The following is a 17492-nucleotide window of genomic DNA, read 5'->3' as shown; positions in this document are numbered from 1 at the left end:
GAAGGCGGAGTGGGTGGGGATCAGTCAGTTCTCAGGAAATTTGTAGTTCTCACATATATATGTTAATATATAGGTTAACATACTATATATGAGTTAACATTATATATGCACACACATATATGTGTGTATCTGTCTCTCTATTTATCTGTCTGTCTATCATCTACCTATCTATATCTAGCTGTCGATCATCTCTCTCTCTCTCTCTCTCTCTATCTGTCTATATCTATCTATCTGCTTGCTATTACTATTCTTTAAGTTTGGAGTTCTTTTCTCTTGCCTGTTTCTGCATATGTTTGAAATATATAGCCCTGTCTGAATTCTTAGAAGATTTTAGATTCATTTTCAAATTCTTTTTTTTTTTTTTAGTGAGGCAATTGGGGTTAAGTGACTTGCCAGGGTCACACAGCTAGTGCGTGTTAAGTGTCTGAGGCCGGGTTTGAACTCAGGTACTCCTTACTCCAGGGCCGGTGCTTTATCCACTGCACCACCTAGCCGCCTCCATTTTCAACTTCTTTCAAAGGGTACTCATCAATAATTAATCATGTCAAATGGATTATTTTAAATAAAGGCTGTAAGAGGAGGCAGGGTTGGACTAGGGGATGGGGGAAAGTCACAGGCATAAACAGGACACACCTGGAGCAGACTCAAACTAGGGCAGGGGCAAAAACTGCTTCCCCCTCATTTCAGAATGAGTCTCACTCAAGTGGAAAACTTTGAACCCAAGACTTGTGGCCTCCTTCTTTTCTGAGGCTGCATTTACTTCCTATTTACCTGGCTGGGATTATCTACTTTGCAATTACCTTTCTTTCCTTGCTGACTTTATCTGGTTTCAGTGAATGTGTCACTCACATCATTCTAAGTTCCTTTTAGTACTTCATAAGTTTCTGTTTCAAGCTAAGGAAAAATGAAAGTAAAAACAAAAAGCTTTCTGACCCAGCTATTGTTATAGAAAAATATTGGCGCTCACAAGTTAATAAATCCCACCTCCTTGCTGTTCCCGGAAAAAGAGAAGCTCTGAGACATAGAAGGCACACGTAATACGTGGTAAGGTCACGTTTCAGGGAGCTGCATTCATGGAGAGGAGTCCTGACATGGTGGAGTGAGAAGAAAATGTGGCCTTTGGAAGAGGAAGTACTCCTCCAAAGAACCAGGCATCTATTTGACCCTCCTTTTCCAATTGGCTCTCTACTGGCTACTTGAGATTAGGATTTTCCGTTTGCACTGAATTCTGAGCCAGTGACAAATTCTCACCGTCCTTCCTGTTTCTGGTTCAGTTCCCGCATCTTCATGGAGGGGATATCTGCGATCTCAGATGTGTAAAGCCCAAAGTGCTTTATTTTGGAAGTGGAAATATAAAAGGGATGCATTGGACATTTGTGTGGCTTAATACGAATGACCTTGGAATTTAGGCCTGGAGCACCGCACTGGGTAGATTCAGTAAATAAGGTATGTACACAGAAGAATGCGGCTGCTTAATTAGGGTTGGAAAATTTTCTGCATACAGCATTCTTTTTTCTTCTCCTTTTTTTTCTTGGCACATTTACTAAAATGGTCACTGGGTTTGGTCTCTTTCTCTTAACCAGGTTATTGTTTTGCATGCCAGTGAGTGTCCAATCTCTCTATTTGACTCGGGGATGAGTGCTAAAACCTTGAGTATTTCTGCCTATGTAAACTGAATCATAGAGAATCTTAAATTGTAACAAATAAGTGAAATATTGAAAATGATTTCATGGTTTATACTCCAGCCAATAGCTATGCAGCTTTCTTTCTTTCTTTCTTTCTTTCTTTCTTTCTTTCTTTCTTTCTTTCTTTCTTTCTTTCTTTCTTTCTTTCTTTCTTTCTTCCTTTCTTTCTTTCTTTCTTTCTTTCTTTCTTTCTTTCTTTCTTTCTTTCTTCCTTTCTTTCTTTCTTTCTTTCTTTCTTTCTTTCTTTCTTTCTTTCTTTCTTTCTTTCTTTCTTTCTTTCTTTCTTTCTTTCTTTCCTTCCTTCTTTCTTTCCTTCTTTCTTTCTTTCTTCCTTCCTTCCTTCCTTCCTTCCTTCCTTCCTTCCTTCCTTCCTTCCTTCCTTCCTTCCTTCCTTCCTTTCTACTTAGCAGCAATCTTTGAGTTATATTGCAAAGTGTCCTCTCTTAGATACTTGTCTTGGCGTAAGGGTTAGAGGTCTGAACTGGGACCAGGAATTGTGCATTCTTGACCTCACTTTGCTAGTAGATAGTTGTGTGGCTTTTATATGGATTTAAAACTATAAAGGACCTTGGAGGTAATTTACTAGATCCAATCTCATATTTTACACATATCAAAACTGAAGCCCAAGAAAAATGAAGGGAATAAATTTATTGCTTTAGTCCTGTAACCATTAAGTTGCAACTCCTAGCTCAACCCAGTACCCTTTTCACTACACTAAGCACCCAAGGAGTCTTTCCAATGTCACAAATATAGAAAATTAATTGGCAGAGCTAGAATTCAAACCCAGACATTCTTGTTACAGATTTGATGCCCCTTTCCACTGTATGGGCAAGTCTCTTTCATCTACATAATGGAGAATTTGGATTAGATCTCTCTCTGTCTTTTGGGAGGAGGCAGCGGGGGTTAAATGACATGCCTAGGGTCTCTCAGCTAGTGAGTACATGTCTGTTTTCGGATTTGAACTCAGGTGCTCCTGACTCTAGCACAGGTGCTCTATCCACTTCACCACGTAGCTGCCCTCCCTTTGGTCTCTAAAGTCCTTTCAAGTCGTGATGTTTTAGAATGAATCAATTAGAATGGGTGAGATTAGCACACATAATTTATCTTTGAATTAGAAGTAAGGTTCCCAACTTTTTACTAGCAATGCTTCTGTAGATAATCAGAATAATTTACTAAATTTCAGAAGGAAGTGTTAGCTGTGCCCTCCTGCCTAGGCTCTATTTTTCCTAGGTACAAATTTATGTAATATCTGGATGATTTCTCTTTCCTAAAATAAAACCTCTTTCATGGGGCTTTTCTCAGATATGACTTCCCTTTCTCCACTCTTCATACCCCATACTCCTACGGGCATTAATAGAGAGGCACATTAAAGTGCTCTGAATTTAGAAACTATTCATCATAAGTCCATGCCTCCTTTTGGTTACTAGCATTTGGTGGCCCTGGCAACACATCCTTGTTTGGCATATCCTCAAAGTGGTGAGTGATCTTAATCTTATTTGGAACACATGATCTTTTGAACTAATTCCACACTTTTTATCCTGAGCTTCTTCTGCCCTTAATGCTCTTCTACTTGGAAGATCCACAACCTAGTTTTAGTCCAGTCTAAACATTCTCAGGAGGTAGCTGAAAAGACCATTTGCAACTGTGTCAGTCAGATGCTCTAAGTTAGTGGTTCCTAATCTTGAGGTAGGAGGACCCCTTTTTAAAAATCAAAAACACTTGTGGATCCCCATATGACAGGAGATATAATATTACTATCCATTGACTGAGAAAATGCATACAAAAAAGCTCCTATGGATTCAACTTTTAAAAGTGAATTTGTGCTGGGAAACAATTTTTATGGCCAGCTGTGAACTGATCCAGCCATTCTGGAGAGTGATTTGGAGTTATGCCCAAAGGGCTATAAAGCTGTGCATACCCTTTGACCCAGCAATACCACTTTTGGGTCTTTTTCCCAAAGAGATCATGGAAAGGGGAGAAGGACCCACATGCACAAAAATATTTATAGCTGCTCTTTATTTGGTGACAAGGAATTGGAAGTTGAGGGGATGCCCATCAATTGGGGAATGACTGGACAAGTTGTGGTATATGAATGTAATGGAATACTATTGTGCTCTAAGAAACGATGAGCAGGAGGAGTTCAGAGAAACCTGGAGGGTCTTGTGTGGGCTGATGATGAGTGAGATGAGCAGAACCAGAAGAACATTGTACACAGTATCATCAACATTGTGTGTTGATCTACTGTGATGGACTATATTCTTCTCACCAATGCAGTGGTACAGAAGAGTTCCAGGGAACTCATGATAGAAGAGGATCTCCAAATCCAGGGGAAAAAAAAAAAGAACTGTGGAATATAGATGTTGAATGAACCATACCAGTTCTTTTGTTTTTGGTGCTCTTGTTTTTCTTATTTTGAGGTTTATCCTCATTTCTCTGATTTTTCTCTTATAACATGACTAATGCAGAAATATGTTTAATGTTATTATATATATATAACCTATATCAGATTACCTGCTGTCTAGGGGAGGAGGAGGGAGGGGAGGGAGGGAGAAAAATCTGAAATTGGAAAGCTTGTATAAACAAAAGTTGAGAACTATCTTTACATATAATGGGAAAAAATGAGTAAATAAAATACTTTATTATTATTATTTTTTTTTAGTGAGGCAATTGGGGTTAAGTGACTTGCCCAGGGTCACACAGCCAGTAAGTGTTAAGTGTCTGAGGCTGGATCTGAACTCAGGTACTCCTGACTCCAGGGCCGGTGCTCTATCCACTGCGCCACCTAGCTGCCCCAAAATACTTTATTATTAAAAAGAAAAAAAGTGAATTTGTATTTTTACTAATCACAAAAGCATCTGAAAAGCACATGCAAAAGAAATATATAAGCATGCAATACAGAAAGCAAATTTGCTTATTTATTGTTTCTGAGTTATGATATATGTGTTGTTAAATAAAGATCAAAAATGCTTGGTGGACTTATGGTTTCTAGGACCTCTTCCAGGCTCTCTAGTATTCCTTGGCACATAGGCTCAGAACACCGTCAGTCTAATTGTTAGTGTGGTGGAGAACAAAAGAATTACCCTCACTTAGGATCTCTCAGTTGAGCCACATCAAGCATTTTTCAGTTAACAAACATATTTTTATTTTCTCTCCCTCCCTTTTTCTCTCCCCAGAAAAAAAAAAAAAGGAAAAGGAAAGATCCCTTTAACAAAAATACATAGTATTACTGTATTGATATTAGAAGGCAAAGGTTACATGAAAAGCTTCAGGCATTTCCATATTAATTAATGAACTCAATTCAGGAGATCTTGAAACAGTCATTTAAAATACATTTAAGGTTGTCCCTGGCTTGGAAAACAAACAAAGATACATAGTCAAGCAAAACAAATTCCCAAATTGGCTATGTCCAAAAATGTAGATTTCATTCCATAACTTGAATCTATCACCTTCCTGTCAAGAAGTGGGTAACATACCTCATTGTTGGTCTTTTGGAATAGAGGTTAGTCCCTATTTTGATCTGAGTTCCTAAGTCTTTCAAAATTAGCTTTGAAAGCTATGAACAACATTGACAGGGAGGTGATGGGCTCAAGGTATGGAATGCTATATTTATGTTTTTGGATATGGCTAATGCAGGAAGTTGTTTTCCTTAATTATACAAATTTGTTACAAGGGTTTTGTTTTTCTTTTCTTTTTTTAATGGGGGGGGTGAAAGGGAGAAAAAAATTGGGATTTTTTGTTGAATGAAAAAATTAATTTGTGATTTAAAAATTATGTTATTATAAGAATTGTGTTCTTGGTTCTGCTCACTTTACTTTCCATCAGTTCAGACAAGTCTCCCTAGGCTTTCCTGAAACTGTCCCTTATATAATTCTTATGGCATATTAATTAATTACTTTCATATACCATAATTTGTTTAACCATTTACTAATTAATAAGCATGCTCCTAATATCCCAGTTCTTTTCTACTTCAAAAAGACCTGCCATAAATATTTACAATATCATCATTATTACATAAATTTTTCTCCTGGTTCTGATGCTTTCTGTTTTTACATCATTATTTGCAGCTCTATTTTTAATTCACTCCACCTCTACCACCAGTGATTCTTCTCTTTTAACAAAGTTTAACAGAAACACATAGATATAGACCCAGTGACCAAGTTTGCAAATATGTGCAATGTCACACAACCACAGTCCCTTCCCCTTACTTTTTATAGAAAGGAGGTAGGTGCTTCCTCATCTCCCTCCACTCCAACCAAAGTGATTCATCAAGTGTTCCCTTCTTTTGCTCTCTCTGTGTGTAAAAGTAATGCCTCAATAACATGAAAATGGCAGACCAAGAAGGATCCCATAAGTCAAATATGCAAAGTAGATGAAATAGCTGATACTCACTCTTGGAGTGGGGAGATTTCCTGTATTTCCCACAGGTGCTCCTTGTTGTTTGTCCTTTGTTCTCCAAGACTACATAACATCCGGAAGGTGATGCCACGACTTACAGGAATTGTACTTAAATAAGGCAGGGCTGTGCAAAGTCATCAGCCTTACTCTTCTCCAGAGCCATCTGAGTCCAGTGGCAAGAAATAGACAAGGATGACTGGAGATGGCCTCGAATGCAGTAGGAGACCATGGCCTTTTTAAACAAAGGTCTTTTTCAGGTCTCAGTTTGTTTGAAGTAATAGCAATTCAATGATTAAGCCTAAGTAAGAAGTGAAGCAAAAAAAAAAAGGTCTTTTACCTACTCAAAAAAAAAAAATGCTCTTACTCCACAAAGGTTGGAAGCTGTTTGCTGGAATTTCCCCCAATTATTATTATAATAATTCTTTTGCATTGATAAAAGAAGTTTCTGATGGGGCAAATTTTTGAGAGACTGATACTTGGGCTTCCTGACCCTCTTGCCCAGTTTCCCATGTTTGAAATCTCTTGTAATTATCAGCTTTGACAAGCAGAAAATGACCAACCTCAATCCTTACTGTAAGAAAGAGGAACTACTTGGCCTTCCCCCTTGTGACCTCTAGATCCATGGGAATTTCCATTAATCCTGCTGCACTCTAAGGGCCACCAAATCTTTCCATCTTCCTTATGGCCAAACCCTTCTATGATTATGTCTGAGGCTGGATTTCAACTCAGGTCCTCCTGAATCCAGGGCCGGTGCTCTATCCACTGTGCCACCTAGCTGCCCCAAGACATAGTAGTCTTGATCAAGGTTATCCACATGGTTTGTGGGGACAGGGACAGGACAGGGACATGGGCAAAGTTTTGCTCAGCAGACAGCCAAGTCAGGGATTTGGTCAAGTCAGTCAACCAAACAGGGTTATGTTTAGGGTTCTCAATGCTGATTGGCTACTCCAGCTTAGAGGATACTATTTTTAGCCTTGTGGTTAACCACAATGTACCTTGGAACCACAATGGAGGGGGACATCAATTAAGAAAAAGTTTATAAGAAGTCAACTAAAGAATATACATCAAGAACAGGTTACATAATATCTATGCTCTGTATTATATTATTATTAACCTAAGAGACTAGAGAAGACTCAAAATTAAGTAAATCACCATTTGTAGTCTATAATACTGATTACTACCACAGTTAAATCACTTATATCTAAGGGTTAGGGAAAATCTCACATTATACTGATCAGAATTAGAAAAGGTGTCTCAGAGTTGTTTTTCCTCTACAATGTTGTCCTTGTATAAATTGTTCTCATAATTCTGCTCCTTTCACTCTACAAGAGTTCATAGAGGTCTTTCCAATTTCCACTGAAATGGACCATTTTGCCCAAAACTTTGCTAAACTATACATACCCTTTGTATATAGTTCAGCAAAGTTTTGGGCATACTGCAATTCCAAATTCCTTTCCAGAATGGCTAGATCAATTCACAGTTCCACCAGCAGTGCACTGACATATCTGCTTTTGCACAGCCCTTCTACTTTTCATTTTACTCTTTTCTCATCTTTGTTGGTCTAAAAGGTTTGAGGTAGGACCTCTGAGTCGCTTACTTTGCATGTCTCTAATAATCATGATTCACAATAACCCTAGGAGGTAGGTGATATTATCCCTATTTTACAGATGAGGAAATTGAGATAGGCAGAGGTTAAGGTGACTTGCCTAGGGTCACTCACTAAGTGTTTGAAGCTAGATTTTAACTTAAGTCTTACTGACTCCAGATCCAGGATTCTATTTACACTATAAATATTTATGAATATATTATATGTATTTTGTAAAATATAATATAATAATATTAAAATCTACATATAAATTTATTTATGTTATATGTGCTTATAAATAGTATAGCTTACCTATGAGATCTTTATCAAAGGAATTAGCTACAAAGGCCTTTCCCCATTTGTTTCTTTCTCTTCTAATTCAAATATATTAGATTTGTCTGTGCAAAAACTTTTAGAATATAACCATAATTGTTCATTTTATCTTGTGTAATTCTCCCCATTGCTTGTTTAGTCATGAACACTTCCCTGTCTATAGATCTGAAAAATAATTTCTTTGCTTCCCTAATTTGTTTTTGATATCATCTTTTACACCATTTGGAATTTATCTTGATGCATGGTGTGAAGTATTGCTCTAAATCTAATTTCTGCCAGATTGCTGTCCAGTTTTCCCAGCTGTTTTTGTCAAATAGTGAGTCCTTCCATCAGTTACCAAAATACTTGGGTTTATCAAATGCTAGGATATTAGATTCACTTACTTCTGAATGTTTTTTTTACTTAATCTGTTCCACTGATTCATCTCTTTATTTTTTTGTCCAGTTCCAAATGTCTTTAATCAATCAATCAATATTTATTAAGCACCTATTACATGCCAGGCACTGGTCGGAACACTGGGGATACAAAAAGAGGCAAAAGACAGTCCCTGCCCTCAAGGAGCTCACAATCTAATGAGGAGACAATATGCAAGTAAATATATATAAAGGAATTTATATACAAAAAACCCAAGAAAATAATTTGAAGAGAGAAAGCATTGTAATTAGGAGAGATAAGGGAAGGTTTCCTGTAGAAGGTGGGATTTTAGCTGGAACTTAATGGAAGCCAAGGAAGTCAGTAGTCAGAGTGGAAGAGGGATGGCATTGCAGGTATAGGGGACAGCCACTGGAAATGTTTGGAGTCAAGAAATAGCTTGTCATGTAGGTTGAACAACCAGGAAGCCAGTGTCACTGGATTGAGAAGTATGTGTTGAGAATTAAAGTATAAGAAAACTGGAATGGTAAGGGGAGGCTAGGTTGTGAAGAGCGCCTAACAGAGCATTTTGTATTTGCTCCTGGAGGAAATAGGAAGCCACTGGAGTTGATTGAGAGGGGATGGGTGACACGATTGGACCTGGGTTTCAGAAAAATCACTTTTAGTGGCACATGAAGAATGGATTGGAATGGGGAAAAACTTGAGGCAGGCAGATCCACCGACAGGCTATTTCAATAATTGAGGCATAAGGTGATGAGGGCCTGCACTAGAGAGGTGGCAGTAATGGGAGAGAAAGGAGTATACTGCCTTGTTGTACAGTTTGAGATCTGGTTTTGATGGACCTCCTTCCTTCCCACTTTTTTTTTTCATTATTACCCTTGAGATTCTTAATTTTTTTCTCCAGATGAAGTTCATTGTTATTTTTTCTATCTCTATAAAATATTCCTTTGGTAGTTTGATTGGTATAGAATTGTAACTATGAATCAATGGAGATAGTATTATTTTTATCACATTAACTTGGCCTACTCATGAGCAATTGATATTTTTCCAATTAGTTAGGTCTGCCTTTATTTCTGCAAAAAAGAGTTTTATAGTTGGATCTTGGTAGATACATTATTTTAAATGGAATTTCTCTTTCTAGTCCTTCCTCCTAAGTTTTGTTGTAAACATATAGGAATGCTGATGATTTATGTGAATTTATTTTATATCCTGCAACATTGTTGAAATTATTGTTGCAATTCATTTTTGTCTGACTCTTTAGGGTTTTCTAAGTAAATCATCATTTCATCTGTAAAAGGTGATAATGTTGCTTCCCCTTTGCCTATGCTTATTTCCTCAATTTCTCTTCTTGTCTTATGGCTACAGACAGCACTTCTAGTTCTATGTTAAATAGTAATGGTGCCAATGTTATCTTATCTTATTGGAAAGGCTAACTTTTCTCCATTATGCACAATGCTAGCTCTTCTTTTTCAATAGTTTACCATATTAAAAAAAAGTCCATTTACTAATATGGTTTGTAGAATTTTTAATAGAAATAAGTGCTGGATTTTGTCAAAGGCCTTCTCAATATCAATTGATATAATCACATAGTTTTAAAAGTTTTATATTAACTTTAAAAAATATTTATTGTTGGGGCAGCTAGGTGGTGCAGTGGATAGAGCACAGGCCCTGGAGTCAGGAATACCTGGGTTCAAATCTGGCCTCAGACACTTAACACTTACTAGCTGTGTGACCCTGGGCAAGTCACTTAACCCCAATTGCCTCACTAAAAAAAAAATTATATATATATATATATATATATATATATATATATATATATATTGTTTTTCTTATGTTGAACCAACACTCTGTTCCTATAATAAACTCAACCTAATCATAGTGTATAATTTTTCTACTTTGTTGCTATGGTCTACTTGCTAACATTTTACTTAACATTTTTAGGTCATTATTCATTGGGCTTACTGGTATGTAATTTTCTTTCCCTGATTTATTTTTCTCTTTGGTTTAGGTATCAATACCATGTTTATATCATAGATAGAGAGTGGAAGGGTGCTACAGGAGACAGTAGAGGAAATATCATGCATTTCCCCAATGTAGCATGTTCATGCAGCTAAGTGGTACAGTGGATGGGGCACTGAGCCTAGAGTCAGGAAGACCTGAGTTAAAATCCAGCATCAGATACTGACTAGCTGTGTGACCTTGGATGAGTCACTTAGCTCTGTTTACCACAATTTCCTCAACTATAAACGTTTTCAGCCTTGGTAACCCTTGAAGGCCATCTTTTACTAAGTTATAGAGAAATTGTGTTATGTGAGTCTTATTTCCCAACAATATCTTCCTTAGCATGTAACATAGAGCTTTTACCACATAGTAGGCTACTAGGATATGTTTAATGTTTTGGTGAAGATGGGGAAATCTCATAGGGTCTCCTCCTTCTTTGGTGGGCAAGGAGAGAAAAGTATATGAGATGTAACCTGAATGGAGAGAAAGGGAAGCTAGCAATTTATTTGTTTTTTAAAATCACTGGACCTTTATTTTGTTTATTGAATTTTTAAAGAATAACCAAATAACATACCAGAATCGAACAAATATTTAGTAAGTATCTACTATGTGCTAGGTGTTGGGGATATACAGACAAAGATGAATCCATTTTTACCTACAAAAAACATTTTATTGGGTGAGACAAAGAATATAAAATGTGTGTGTGTTTATATATATATATATATATATATATATATATATATATATATATATATATATATATATATATATATATATATATATATATATATATATATACACACACGCAAGGTAATTTTGATAATTCTGCTAATTCTGGAAAATAGAATATTCAGTCAACCTTGGGTTCCTCTGCATTTAATCTCTCCTGAGAGATGAACAAGTTTTACATGGGAGAATCTTTGTTTTTGTTCTTTTAGAAGGTCATCATTTTGCCCATAAGTGCCAAGATCTGGCCTGAATATGGAGGATGACAATAATGTCAAGTTTCACCAGAAGCTTCTCTCTATTGATGAAAAACTGGAGCGTGAAGATATAGAGGCCCTTATATTTCTTTGTAGTGACTTGATCTCACCTAAGAACCTCCAGCATATAGAGTCAGCTCATCAATTATTTGAGAGGTTGATGAAAGAAAGTTTGTTGAATGAAGAAGATTGTTTCCTACTGGCCGAACTCCTCTTCCTAATTAAGCAGCATTATTTACTACCCAAAATTGACTACACAAAGGAACAAGTACTTAATGAACTTTCTACCAAAAGGAAAATCTCTCCATATAGGTAAAGTATCTGCAACTTGGGCTAATTTGAGGGAAATTACATTTCTTTTTACATTTCCATTCACCTTGGGTTTTTAGCTCTTATCCTTTCCAGAAAACATTCACAGAGCTACAACTAGGGCAAGATAATAGAGACTTTGTCCCAGGGTACTGAAATTAGAGGTCCAACATTTCAAAATAATGATTTATAAAGTTTGGATAAAAGCCTATGACTGGGGCAGCTAGGTGGCACAGTGGATAAAGCACTGGCCCTGGATTCAGGAGGTCCTGAGTCTGAGTGCCTCAGACACTTGACACTTACTAGCTGTGTGATCCTGGGCAAGTCACTTAACCCTCATTGCCCCACTCAAATAAAAGAAAAGAAAAGAAAAGGAAAAAAAAAAGCCTATGACTGATTGGCTAAGTAAAGATGTTTAGACTTTGTTCGCACTTGGTTCAAACTTCTTATTGACTGGTTGTTTTATTCAATGAAAGTATCATGACAAAACATCTTGTCACTTTAAGTAAATTGGACGTAATTGATTGATTGACTTAATGGACTCTCCATCCTTAAACAGGTATCCTAGCCTTTCTTCACTGTTAGTAGATTTATTCTCTACACTGCTGACTGATATTTCTATATCTTTTGAATTTGAATTTGGAGGGGGAATAAGAAATACCTAAAGCATAATCGAAAGAGAGGAAAAAAGCCTTGTTAGTAGGAGAGGGAGGGAATCATCCATGTATCCTGTCTACTTTGACAGGCTCTCACACATTCTTTTTTTTTGGGGGGGAAGGGGAGCAATGGGGGTTAAGTGACTTGCCCAGGGTCACACGGCTAGTATGTATCAAGTGTCTGAGGCTGTATTTGAACTCAGGTCCTCCTCAATCCAGGGCCGGTGCTTTCTCCACTGCGCCACCTAGCTGCTCCTTTTTATACATTCTTTGACAGCTAAATCCAGATGACATTGGGGAAAATGAAGGGCAGCCCGCCTTAGAACATCCCTCAGCAAACCTCATTTAATTATTGATTGATTGATTGAGGCAATTGGGGTTAAGTGACTTGCCCAGGGTCACACAACTAGTATGTGTTAAGTGGCTGAGGCTGGATTTGAACTCAGGTACTCCTGAATCCAGGGATGGTGCTTTATCCACTGCACCACCTAGCCGCCCCAGCAAACCTCATTTTAAATAGTACCTTAATGTATACGCCAGGGAAAGTGATGTATCCCAGCCCCTCATATTTGCCCAAACCACCAAACTGGAGGATTTTAATTATGACAAAAGTTTAAACAGGAATTGTTGTGTGCTTAGTTCATGCATCAACTCTCTGGATTTAAAGAACCTCAGTAATCTACACTAGAATTTTGAAAGTAAAATAAACAAACATTTATTGTCATTTGGGTACATTGTCAAATGGGACTCAAGAAGATTCATCTTCCTACAGTCAAATCTAGCTTCAGACACTTACTAGCTGTGTGACCTTGGGCAAGTCACTTAACTCTGCCTCATTTTCCTCATCTGCAAAATAAGTTGGAGAAGGAAATGGCAAACCACTCCAGTATCTTTGCCAAAAAAACCCCAAACCCAAATAGGGTCACAAAGAGTTGGATACAACTGAAAATTGATTGAACAAAACCAAACCATTATGACTGCAAAGTAGTCATTACTAATGGCATCAAATTTATGTCACAGAATCATGCTTTACAACCTATCTGAGGAAATCACTAATGAAGAGTTTAAGAATATAAAATTCCTCGTTCATAAGGATATCCCAAAGACATTAACGGTGAGTGGGGAAAATTGCTATTTTCCTAACTCTTTACCATTTCTGTTTCTGCTTCTGTAGATTGCCTTTTGATGGGACTCCACTATAAAAGCTTTTCACCTGCTCTCTTCTTCTCTTTCCCTCTTTCAAAAACAAAACAAACCAAACCAAAACAAAAAAGAACTTGCTCTGCAAACAGCAATGTAAAGGTATAAGCCAGTCTAAAAAAAATAAAACCAGCCTAGAGATTTTGGCTTTCCTTGTTTTTATCTGTTGCCTATGTATGGTGTCAGAGGGGCAAAGACAGTAGCATTCACTCAGCTGAGCTGCACAGCTTTCCTGATTGTGTTAACACTTGCTATGGTCTCTACTGCTTCAACCTTCTGCTTGCCTCCTGCTATACTCTCCCATTCTTCTGTCCTGTTTGCCTAATAGTGCACCTGGGGAGTTTAACTAAAAAAATTCTTTTAAAATGTCATTTATTGCTTAACAACTATAAGTCATATCCCTTTGCCTTCATAACATTTAATACAAATTACATAAGATGCTTTTAAATTTATCTTTTTAAAAAATAATAAACATTTTTATTTATAGTTTTGAGTTCTAAATTTTATCCTTCTTTCCCTCCCTCACCTCCTCTGTCCCTGAGGCAGTAAGCAATCAAATATGGGTTATACATGTGTGATTATGTAAAACATTGCCATATTAGTAATAAAAAAAAACATTCTTATCATGGTTGCACACCACTTCCCCATCCCTTTCCCCACATGTTTGTGACCAAAATAGCCAAGATAAAGACAGACCATGATGTAAGTCCATATACTAATGTTGATTCTCTTTCAGTCCTTTTTAAGTCTTTTGAAACATATGGAGAAACAAGAACTTTTAAGTGAAAATAATCTGGACATGCTGGTGACTATATGTGAGTCTGTGTCAAAAAATCTCATAAAAAGGATCAACCAATACAAACACGAGGAAAGTAAGTCACCTACATTTGAGCTTGTAGCAGACCATGGGTGTAATCTAAGTAGTGAGCAGTGTTGTGGCTTATATTTTATGCTGCATTGTAGGTAACCTGGCAACCAAGACTTTTGTATTTAGAAGGTCACAGAACTTCTCTTATTGCTGTTGCCAGAATTTCTCATACAATATTGAATAATATTGGTGACGGTGGGCATCTTTGTTTCATAGCTGGTCTTACTGGGAAAGCTTCTAGTTTATCCCCATTACCAATAATGCTTGCTGATAGTTTTAGATAAATGCTCTTTCTCAATTTGAGGAAAAATCTATTTATACCAATACTTTCAAAGTGTTTTTGTAGAAATAATTATTGAACTTTATCAAAATCTTTTTTCTGCGTCTATTGATATAATCATATGATTTTTGGAACTCTTATTATTGATGTAATAAATAATGTTAATAGTTTTCCTTATGTTAAACCATCTCTGCATTCCTGGTATAAATCCTACTTGATCATAATGCATACTCATTGTGATTTAATTGTTGAAATCTTTTAGCTAGTATTTTATTTAGGATTTTTACATCCATGTTCATTAATGAAATTGGTCTACATTTTCCTTTCTCTGTTTTTATTCTTCCTAATTTAGGTATCAGTATCATATTTGTTTTGTAAAAAGAGTTTGGTATAATCCCTCCTTTACCAATTATTCCAAATTATTTAATATTGGAATTAGTTGATCTTTAAATGTTTGATAGAATTCACTTGTAAAGCCATCTAGTCCTTGTGCTTTTCTTTTTAGGAAGATCATTTATGGCCTGTTCAATTTCTTTTCCTGACTATTTCAATGTTCTATTTTTTCTTCTGTTAATATAGGCAGTTTTAATTTTTAAAAAAGCATTCTTCCATTTCACTTAAATTGTCAAATTTATTGGCATCTATTTGGGCAAAATAACTCCTTATAAATTGCTCTAATTTCATCTTCACTAGTAGTTTATATGCCTTTTCATTTTTGATATTAGTGATTTGATTTTATTCTCTATAAAATTAACCAATTATTTATCTGTATTATTAATTTTTTTCATAAACCAACTCCTAGTTTTATTTATAAATAAAAAGCAGTGAGTATAAATAAAGTCAAAGGAATTCACAAATAGTCATTGTAATTTTGAATATGAATGTAATAAACTCACCCATAAAAGAGAAATGGATAGCAGAATGGGTTAAAAATCAGAATCCAACAATATGTTGTTTACAAGAAACACATTTAAGAATGAGAAATACACACGTTTAAAATGGAGGGTTGGCAATGGAATTTATTATGTTTTAGCTGATGCAAAAAAGATGGGTAGCAATTATTATCTCAGACAAAGTTATGGCTAAAATAGATTTAATTAAAAGAGATAAACTGGGTAACTACATTTTGGTCAAAGGTACCATAGACAATGAAGCAATATCAACACTGAACCTATATGGACCAAATATTATAGCATCTAAATTTTTTAAAGAAAAGTTAAATGAATTATAGGTGGTGATAGATAGTGGTGCTATAAAAGTAGGGGACTTTAATCCTCTCCTCTCAGAACTCATCTAGCCAAAAAATAAGTAAGACATTAAAGAAGTGAATAGAATTTTAGAAAAACTAGATATGATAGATATGTGGAGAAAATTGAATGGGAATAGAAAGGAACACACCTTTTCCTCAGTGGTTCAAGGTACCTTTACAGAGATTGACCATATGTTAGTACATAAAATTTTATAATTAAAAGCACAAATATGAAAATTATTTTTTCATATCATAATGTAATAAAATTATATTTACTAAAGGACAAAGGAAACCTAAATTAAAAACTAATTGGAGAGTAAACAACCTAATATTAAAGAATGAGTGGGTTAAAGAACAAATCATAGAAACAATCAACAATTTCATTAAAGAGAATGACAATAATAAAACAACATATCAAAACCTATGCAAAAGCAGTGATTAGAGGAAAATTTGTATTTTTAAATGCTTATATCAATAAAATAGAGAAAGAACAGACTAATTATTTGGGTATGCAATTTAAAAAACTAAAATTAAAAAATTAAAAATCCCCAATTAGGGGCGGCTAGGTAGCACAGTGGATAAAGCACCAGCCCTGGATTCAGGAGTACCTGAGTTCAAATCCGGCCTCAGACACTTGACACTTACTAGCTGTGTGACCCTGGGCAAGTCACTTAACCCCTATTGTCCCGCTCCCCAAGAAATCCCCACTTAAATATTATATTGGAAATCCTCAGAATTAAAGGTGAGATTAATATCACATTCCAAGAACATCCATATTCCAAGCTCTCCATTTCTTTATTTTTTTCTAATTTAGAATTTTATTTTTCTCAAATTACATATAAATACAAATTTTGACATCGTTTTAAAACTTTGTGTTCCAAATTCTCTTCCTCCCTCCCTTTCCCCCACCAAGAACTCAAGCAATTCAATATAAGCTATACATGAGCTATACATGAGCAGTCATGCAAAACATTTCCATATTAACCAGGTTGTGAAAGAAAGATGAAAACAAAACTTCAGATAAAGGAACTAACAAAAAAATTATGCTTCAATCTATATTCAGACACCATCAGTTCTCTCTCTATAGATGAACTGCATTTTTCATAAGACCTTCAGAGTTGTCTTGAATTATTGCATTGCTAAAAAAAACCAAGTCATTCACAGCAGATCATCTTACAATATTGCTTTTATTTTGTATATAGTACATTTCACATTGCATCAGCTCATGTAGGTCTTTCCAGGTTTTTCTGATAGTATCCTGCTCATAATTTTTTTATTGTAAACTACATTTATGTAGTACTTTAAAGAGAGATTTCCTTACAATAAACCCATGAGGTTGATTATTGCAACAACAGTAATAGATAACATTTATATAGTACCATATACCTGACAAAGAATTTTCTTCACAATAGACCATCAAAGTAAATACCATGTTTTATAATCATCATCAATCATCACCACTCAATCTTCATCACCATCAACCCATCCTCCTCATCAATAAATCCTCATTATTAATCCTCATCATCAATCAATTCTCATCTTCATTCAATCATCATCAATCAATCATCATTTTACA

The 17492-nt window shown here is 35.8% G+C and overlaps 1 protein-coding gene across 4 annotated transcripts in view; it reads left to right on the top strand.

Annotated features, from left to right (window-relative positions):
* Nucleotides 1-17492, top strand: part of CASP10 (caspase 10) — a 41811-nt gene that overhangs the window by 2861 nt on the left and 21458 nt on the right. For 2 of the 4 annotated variants that reach the window (XM_043997214.1, XM_043997211.1), the window contains exons 1-4: nucleotides 1121-1446; nucleotides 11310-11666; nucleotides 13340-13433; nucleotides 14256-14391. In XM_043997214.1, the coding sequence (XP_043853149.1) occupies nucleotides 11353-11666; nucleotides 13340-13433; nucleotides 14256-14391 (544 nt within the window). In that variant the 5' untranslated portion in view covers nucleotides 1121-1446; nucleotides 11310-11352. Of the gene's footprint in view, nucleotides 1-1120; nucleotides 1447-11309; nucleotides 11667-13339; nucleotides 13434-14255; nucleotides 14392-17492 lie in introns of those variants that run through there. The other 2 variants (XM_043997212.1, XM_043997213.1) reach the window with 2 other exon arrangements.

The sequence above is a fragment of the Dromiciops gliroides genome, chromosome 3, assembly GCF_019393635.1.
Source record: "Dromiciops gliroides isolate mDroGli1 chromosome 3, mDroGli1.pri, whole genome shotgun sequence".
NCBI classification, from domain to species: domain Eukaryota; kingdom Metazoa; phylum Chordata; class Mammalia; order Microbiotheria; family Microbiotheriidae; genus Dromiciops; species Dromiciops gliroides.
The sequence above is the reverse complement of the archived record's forward strand: the minus strand, read 5'-3'. Positions and strand labels throughout refer to the sequence as shown.